Source organism: Maniola jurtina, chromosome 8 (genome assembly GCF_905333055.1).
Source record: "Maniola jurtina chromosome 8, ilManJurt1.1, whole genome shotgun sequence".
Taxonomy (NCBI): domain Eukaryota; kingdom Metazoa; phylum Arthropoda; class Insecta; order Lepidoptera; family Nymphalidae; genus Maniola; species Maniola jurtina.
The window spans coordinates 5,483,632-5,492,776 of record NC_060036.1 but is presented as its reverse complement, the minus strand read 5'-3'; the positions used below and the strand labels follow the sequence as shown (position 1 = coordinate 5,492,776).

Below are 9,145 nucleotides of genomic sequence, written 5' to 3'. Positions count from 1 at the left end.
TAAAATTACTTACTTAATTATGTAAATTTTAACTCAGCGCTATACCTACATATTATCTAATGCATAGGGCCAGTCTTAGATACCTAGGCTAGCATCGCCTTACTAAATTGTGTTACGCCAATTTAATTATTGCTTTTATGGAGTGCTTTTAGTAGCTTTTAGTACCAAGCGAGCGCGATCGACTCCTTTAAGTGAATTGACGTTCACGATGGAGGGCACTTGCTCTTCTATTTTATTGCAGGTAAATGCTTGTAATATCAGCTTTATTTTGTACTAGCTGATGCCCTACCTATGTAGTAGGTACATAATTACCGATACTTAGGTAGATATATGCTTCAGTACCTAAACAGCAGTTGACCAAGTTATTTTCATCGCGGTAGCTCCAGTTTCAGTCTATTTTATATGCTTGATCAATGCACTAATGATTCATATAAGACTTTGAACTCAGATATTGGAGGTTTCTAGCATAATTAGTTAATGGTCTCTTCCCGTGTCACCCAAAGATAATGAGATGATTGATCTGGTACAATAATTGAATCAAATGTTTATAAACAACGTAAAATATTTACCCATTCTGGTTTATTGTTTGTCTTGTTCTTGAAACGAGACGTACCTAGGTATCTACCTAACTCATTTTGATGACCTCTCAGTTCTCACAACCAAACGCCTTGCAAACGAGATTAGAATCAATTCTACTGTAGGTAATGTTGGTAGGTAGTTGCGCCTTTTGCATACAAACAACTAGCTAATGCAATCTCGTTTTTGCAAAATCTCGTCGATATTTTAGGTACGAGATTAATTTCGGACGTAAATCGTATGAGATGTTGCGAGATATTAACGAGATTACACTGAAGCGTATTAGGTATGTCGTGTTATACGAAGCACGATGGCGCGTGAATAAAATATTAGATACTGTAGTGGAAACTCAAAGTTTAAATTAAGTATCCAATTGTCACGTGGATATTATACAGATTTTCACAAATATTAAAAATAAATATCATCAAAATCACTGTAACAAAGCAGGGTGCCCAGAACGCTGGCTGCGTTACCTCGTTGAATGGCCAGACTAACCTAGGTAACCTAGGTGACCTAGGTAACTGCCAGATTTCCGGTCACCCGTGGACTCCACAAGAAATTATTGTTTTGACGATATAATTATCATATACATGTGTGATACGCCAGAAGAAATCTTATAGCTTATTCGGAACCCTGCAAGTTCGACTGCACTGCTTCGAGTAAAAAGTATTTAAGTATAGCCTATTTATACTTAACCATCTTATCATGAATCTTGAAAGTATTGTTGAAACTACCAGTTGAAGAATTTTCAAAATCCGCTCAGAAGATCCAACTTTGGTTCATTATGAGGTAGTAACCCTAAAAATATTAAATAAGTATAGTTTTCCTTTCCAAAATGAACACACTGCATCAATAAATAAATGTGACACCATGAGGATATAATATTTTTGTAGTTAATTGAATTTTAAAAATCAATTAACAACGATGCAGAACCGGCGAGGCGTGCGCCAAAGTGCAGTGGTGCAATAACAGTTTGCCAAACAAATAATAATTTGCTCCAGGGACTCGTGTAAAATATACATATACCTACTCATATTTGTACTCCCTTTACAACCTCTCACACTGCCAAGGGTCACTGGTAGAGATCTCTTGTAGAGTGCTTCCGTATCCACTTTTTCTTTCTTTTTTTACAACTTTCTTTGTACAAATAAGTAAAAGAAAAATTAAAAATTGATAACTTACCTGTATTATGCTGACCTACTTATGTAATAAAACACTTCGATATTTTGAAGATCTGGATATATTTCAATACAATTGCTCGTAAGTGGCGAATTTGCCATTATTTACCTACCTATAGAGAGCTACCTATAGGTAAATAATTGATATCACTAAGGTAGGTAGTTCATATAATAACCGGCCGTGTATCACATGGAGTGACACGACGTTTTTCAATACATTTGTGGGAAAACATCTGAGATTTTCAGGCATTTTGGGCTTTTTATTTTCCACTTTATTCTTTGAACACTTGAACCTCTCATAATATTGAAAACAGAAAAAAAAAACTGTCAATCTGTTCAGATCTCAGACACTTTGAGCAAAACCACGGATGGATGAACAGACATGGCGAAACAATAAGAGTTCCTTGTTGACTACGAACCCTAAAAAACTGCACGGGCGTACTTACATGCTCTTTAATTTATATTCAGAACAAATTATCACACTTCACACTTATTATTAATATTATAAAGGCGAAAGTTTGTATGTGTGTGTGTGTGTGTGTGTGTGTATGTTTGTTACTCCTTCACGCAAAAACTACTGGACGGATTTGGCTATCCTGGATTAGCACATAGACTACTTTTATCCTGGAAAATCAAAGAGTTCCCAAGGGATTTCAAAAACCTAAATCCACGCGGGCGAAGTCGCGGGCATCATCTAGTACTTAATAAAACTCTAACTGGACGATTCCTGGACATAAATATTTACTGAAACTGAATATTTTAACGGAAATCTGGAAAACCACAGACATCTAGAACATCTGAATATAGGTAGATACCTATAAAGTTTGATTGATTAGCATTCAAATGAGAGCCACGTACTCTACATCTATACAAATATTATAAATACGAAAGTGTGTCTGTCTGTCTGTTACGTTTTCACGGCCCAACCGCTGAACCGATTTTAATGAAATTTGGCACAGACTTGGCATACATCCCGGGGAAGGACATAGGCTACTTTTTATCCCGGAAAATCAAAGAGTTCCTACAGGATTTCAAAAACCAAACTCCACGCGGGCGAAGCCGCGGGCATCCTCTAGTACATAATATTATAGACCCCGCTTAATTTTTCATGTTTTAAAGCTTTTTTACACTAGGAAAACAATTACCACCTCTTTCAGTGAACCGTATAACAAAACGCAGTGACGCTGTAATAGTTTGCCAAACTATTTACAAAGTGCTTCGGGCGAAAGGTGAAAAATATCGGTTAACTTTTTACGCCTCTCCGATTTTTTGGACCGAGGATTTCCATTTTCCATATCCAAATCATCTGGTAGTTTGAGTATATCATACACAGTAGACTACATTATGTAAGTTTGTCAATTAGCAAAGAACTCTCTGCCTTTTTTACCCGACTACGGCAAAACCAAAAGGAAGGGTTTATAGCAGTATATGTATATAATGTATGTATATATGTATCTATTTACGTATCTATGTATGTATGTATGTTTGTATCAGGTTCTGCGTGTTCCACCATAGCACCTAAATTACTGGGCCGATTTTGATGAATGAAGTGTCAATCAACACGTTATTATGGTCCGGTTGACATAGGCTATATGTAAAAGTGAGGGTGTCAAAAATTTTTTTTTGCTATTGTATAGAATAGGATATCAAATGAAAGAGAAAAAAAATTGAGTTCATGAATAAAAATATAGTGCAATGTTCAAATACACCAAGCGACGGAAAGTCAGTTTTTTACTATATTTTTCGCTATCTACCGGCAATTCGCGGGTATTAGTTGGGTTTTAGTGCTGTTTAAGTTTATTTAACATTTCTATTATCATCATTATCATCCATTATCATCTCAGTCGATCGTCAGCCCACTAGTAAACACGGGTCTCTTCTTGGAATGAAAAATGTTTAGGTCATAGTTCACTACGTTGCACAAGATGTGTGAATTAGCAGACTTCACAAACCTTTGGTACAGTATGGAGAACAGTCTCAGGCATGCAGGTTTCCTCACGATGTTTTCCTTCACCGTTAAAGCAAGTGATTTAGGTACCTTTTTTTTTGTTGACGCTGGCGAATGCTTTTACGCATCCCCCCGGAAGCTAGCCAGCCAGCCGTGAGGCAGCCAGCCAGCTGAGGGAGGGTATGTGGGACTCGCCGGCCGAGAGGCGACCGGAATACCCACTAAACCCCAGCGGCGCTGCCGCGCGTCGCCTGGCGACTGGGTCAAGGGAACGCCGAAGCAAACAACCGCGACCCAGCCAGCGACGTCTGCCGAGGCAGACCCTCCACCGGGGACCCGTTCGGTCCCCAACACCGTACCTCCGGGACGCACCAACGAAGTGCGTCCCCCGACTCTGGGACGCGCACGTCGCCCGCGTCCCATCCTACGCTTCGTCCACTGTGCCCTCTGCTAGTCAGAGGGACACGCGGAGAAACCTCCCCCCCTGCCAGTTCATCAGCCATAGCCAACAATATCTCCGAAGAGAAATTATTAGCCAAAGTGATGTAGGTACCTAAATCGTATAGATATAGTTCAAAAAATTAAACCCAGGAATTAAATTGTACCCGGAATCGAACCCCGATCCTTCCAAATATGAAACCGATGTTTTAATAACTACACTATCACTATCACCGTGTTTATGATTTATAGCACGATAAATGTTATAAGTAAGTAGGTAATAATTATATGGCTTTAAATCATTTTTTATCGGAAACCTTACAAAATTAGTAGCGTACAGGTTGGCAATGAATATAGGAAGCAAATTAATGTATAAGCATTTATTAGCTTCTGCACAAGGCCTAGTCTTGGTCGTTTGGTTTTAAATCGAACATTGGATAAAAATTAATTCAACAATTTTTTGAACTGAACTGGTTTTAACTGTCTGATCTTGAAATCACTATTGACATTGAATCTTCTTATTTGGTAATACTACCTACTTACTTAATTATTATTATATTATTATCATTAATATAATAAATGTTTCTTTGTTGGTCGTGTGTTTGTAGCTTTTCTTGGTAACTCTTCGAATAGGCAGGTGCATTCATAAACCTAGTACCTAGGTATATTGTGTCTGGTAATAATATAATAATAAGGGTAAAAAAACCGGCCAAGTGCGAATCAAACTCGCGCACCGACGGTTCCGTACTCGGTTATTTTTCCGACATTTTGCATGATAAATCAAAAACTATTATGCATAAAAAGAAATAAAAATCTGTTTCAGAATGTACAGGTAAAGCCCTTTCATATGATACCCAACTAGGAATAGTTATCTTCCTTTGAAAATTGAAATAGGTAAGAGTACATTATAATTCTTTTTCTTCTGATTTTTTTCCTTTAGTACTTGTGTTATGAGACCTAGAGGTACCTACCTGCCAAATTTCATGATTCTAGGTCAACGGGAAGTAACCATAGGTTTTCTTGACAGACACGACAGACGGGCAGACGGACAGACAGACAGACAGACAACAAAGTGATCTTATAATTGGGTTCCGTTTGTCTCCGTCCATCCATCAGATTTCTGTAAAATAACATTGGTACTTACCTGAACTTTCAGTGCAATTGAATACGGGTTTCATTATCATTCAGCACATTTGACGAGGAAGATTTAGGGGTATCTATTCTAAAATGTGGTACTTAAAACACATTTGTATTTTTTATCTATATAACGGGTAGGCCGGCCCCCGTGCGAAGCTGGGGCGAGTTGACTAGCTATCAAAAATAATTATGTCTAATATACTACATTGTAAGTAATAACCAGTTTTTTTTATTAAATTTTATTTTATTAACGTGTCATTGACTTTGGCCGCGTGGTTCCATTAGCTTTGGCTTCGTGATTCCGGTTGCTTGTGATATGTGCTCTTATAATAATATCATGGATCTTTCTTACGAACTACTTTGTATATTATTTTTTATTTTCAACATAAACACTGCGACCTGTTTTAGTAAATTTAAAACCGTTACACAATCTAGTGGATACAGTGACAGTATATTTTTGGATTCCTTGCAGCTTTTACAAAGTTACAACTATTCTTCGGAGAAACATGTTGTGGTTACTGAAGATGGATACAAGCTCAACATATTTCGTATACCCCGAAAAGGATCTCCTGTGTTATTAGTTCATGGTATTGGAGATAGTTCGGACTCTTGGCTCGTTTTGGGGCCCAAACATTCTCTAGCATATCAGTTAGCAGATGCTGGATTTGACGTTTGGCTTTTCAATGCGAGAGGCAACAGGTATTGCAAAGAACATATCAAAAACATTTCTCAAAAACTGTTTTGGGATTTCAGTTACGAGGAAATTGGATCGTATGACCTACCGGCTACAGTGAACTACATACTTTCTGAAACGCGTTATTCTAAAGTTTCATATGTTGGGTTTTCACAAGGATCGACAACGTTTTTTGTGATGTGCAGTATGCGTCCTGAGTTTAATAAGAAAATTAATCACGCTATTTTACTAGCACCTGTAGCTTGGTTGAAACATACGAAGTACCCATTGATAGATTTTTTTTCTAAAAGTTTAAACATACTGACATGGATTGCTGAAACGCAACAAGTGTACGAAGCTTTTCCGTTTAATGAGAAGTTGAACTTGTACCACGCTTCAGTATGTGACACTCTTTCACCCGTCAGAATGCTGTGTGAATTGGAATTATTTGTGAACTTTGGCCTTCAAAAACTCAGTAACTTACTTCCAGAAAAACTACCCGTCATAACTTCTCACATACCGGCAGGGACTTCATCAAAAGTATTTTTGCATTTTATCCAAGGGTACTCGACTCAAAGATTTCAACGTTACGATTATGGCGTATCGAAAAACCTTGAGGTGTATTCTTCTACGTTTCCGCCTGTGTACGATGTTTCATTAGTCAGTGCGCCAGTAACTTTGGTTAGTAGTGAAGTGGATTGGTTCAGTGATGTTGAAGATGTATCAATACTTAAAAGAAAACTTAACTCCGTAGCGAAGTCAGTTCATATTAATGGATCTCTACAGTTTACACACCTTGAATTTGTGTATGGTGCACGCGTAAATTCCGTTATCAACAAACCTGTACTGAATATCTTGGAAGGCTTGAGAAAAAAATAAAGCTGTGTACCTACAAAGAAAAAGATAGTGATAAGTGATAACCTAGTGCTGTGTGTAAAACACATACAATAATCGTGATATTAAATATAAATAATTTATTTTTTGTTTCAGGTTAAATTTAATGTAGATAAAAATAGAAAGGCTGTTTGTTACGTTACTTAAATTAAGGGGCATGAGACGGGCCTGTCCGCGAAATTCAAATTTAATTTGGTTTTTCGCAATTTGGAAACTAATACGACAACGTAGGCTCATGGTATATTAATTGCGACCGATTGATAATTTTATATAAACCTGTGAGGATGATACTGCCATCGTCGCAATCAAAATACCATAAGCCTACGTTGTCGTTTTAATTTACAAATTGCAAAAAACCAAATTAAATTTGAATTTCGCGGGCAGGTCCGTTGCTTCCACCTTAAGGTTTTAAGAAAATATTTTTAGTGTAAGGTGAAAAAAGAATGAATAATGAAAATTCTGAATTATTTAATTTTTGAATTATGTAAGTAATAAGTTGTGTTTACAGCTTATTTGGACGGCAATATGATAGTATAAGAGATAAAAAATGTATATTTCTTTTGAGGTCAAATTAGTAAATGCATTAACATAATAGCAACATTATGACCACGAGTTTGGGTAGTCAGTGAGTTTACAAGGTGAGCTTAAACATTTATTAATTTGGCTCAGTTGTTACTTTCCTGGTCGGTCACCACACTCTGGCCATCATAATATAGACCAACAATAGATATTAAAACCAATTTGAAGAGATCAGTTGTAATTTGCCGAGGAATTCTTCAAGGAGGTAATCTGCAAATTATTCTACTAACAACATCAAGTTAATGTTGCAAATTTTAAGTTGATTAAAATTGTGGAAATACAAGTGTAAATTAAAAATTTATAACACCGACAAGTGAATGTTACAGTAACTAGAAAAGAGCTGATAACTTTCAAACGGCTGAACCTATTTTTTTGGATTATAACTAAGAACACTCTCGATCAAGCCGCCTTTCAAAAATAAAGCTGAATTAAAATGGGTTTATTAGGAGCTACGATGCCACAGACAGATACTCAGATACACAGATACAAACGTCAAATTTATATCACCCCTCTTTTTGGGTCGGGGGTTAAAAATTTATAATACCCCCGACAAGTGAAGGTTACAGTAACTAGAAAAGAGTTGATAACTTTCAAACGGCTGAATCGATTTTTTTTGGATTATAGCTAAGAACACTCTCGATCAAGCCATCTTTCAAACAAAAAAAACTAAATTAAAATCGGTTCTTGAGTAAAACAATGCGTCGGTTCTACATGTAGGTAGGTACTGTGAAGTGGGTATGTGAACGCAGACCAAAAATTAAAAAACTCAATCTGGCTGACCCCGGTGTCGGAAACAGACGCCCAGTTTGGATTGCCTCTCACACTCAATTTAACGTTGAAAACACTCTGCTTTGTTCAGATAATGAACGCACCGAGCCGCGTTGGTCCGGTTAACAGTTAACAGAGCCTTCTTCATTGTCATCCGTCGACTGTTATTGACGTGGCTTTAATAAACTTTAGCGCTGTTCACTAGTGCATCGCATAGTAATTAAATTATATAATATTAAAAAAATATCCTTTTTGTGCTGTGAAATAAGATAAAATTGGAAAAATTTGATTAAAGGATTTTAGAAATTGTAAAAAATTGGGTATTCATTTTATTACCTAGAATATTACTTAATATAGTAAAGAAGGGTTTCCTTTTTTAGGGTTCCGTACCTCAAAAGGAAAAAAGAAACCCTTATAGGATCACTTTTGTTGTCTGTCTGTCCATCTGTCCGTCTGTCCGTCTGTCGTGCGTGTCTGTCAAGAAAACCTTTTTAAGGTACTTCCTGTTCATCTATGTACAATCATGAATTTTGGCGAGTACTAAGGTAGGTATTATAGCACAAGTACCTACTTAAAGGAAAAAATCCGAAAACTGTGAATTTGATTTTTAAAGTAAGATAACTAGGTATACCAAGTGGGGTATCATAATATGTAAGGGCCTTTACCTGAACATTCTTAAACAGATTTTTATTTATTTTAATACACAATAGTTTTCGATTTATCCTGCAAAATGACGGAAAAAATAGCCGCGTACGGAACCCTCAGTGCGCGAGTCTGACTCGCACTTGACCGGTTTTATATAATTTCTACGTTTCAATCTTTTATTTAAATTGAAACGTCTGTTATAACCTTTACAAAACGTATTTTCATCGTTGCCCTAGATGTCGGAACCTATATCCGGAAATATCAAAATCGGACATGAAAAATGTTCTGAAAAACGCGATCCCAGGTTAA

The 9,145-nt window shown here is 36.8% G+C and overlaps 1 protein-coding gene across 1 annotated transcript; it reads left to right on the top strand.

The window, feature by feature from the left end:
- Positions 1 to 5,476: 5,476 nt before the first annotated feature.
- Positions 5,477 to 6,984, top strand: LOC123867479 (lipase 3-like). Its single transcript, XM_045909524.1, has one exon. The coding sequence runs from the start codon at positions 5,594 to 5,596 to the stop codon at positions 6,827 to 6,829; it is 1,236 nt and encodes a 411-aa protein (XP_045765480.1). The 5' UTR covers positions 5,477 to 5,593; the 3' UTR covers positions 6,830 to 6,984.
- Positions 6,985 to 9,145: the final 2,161 nt, after the last annotated feature.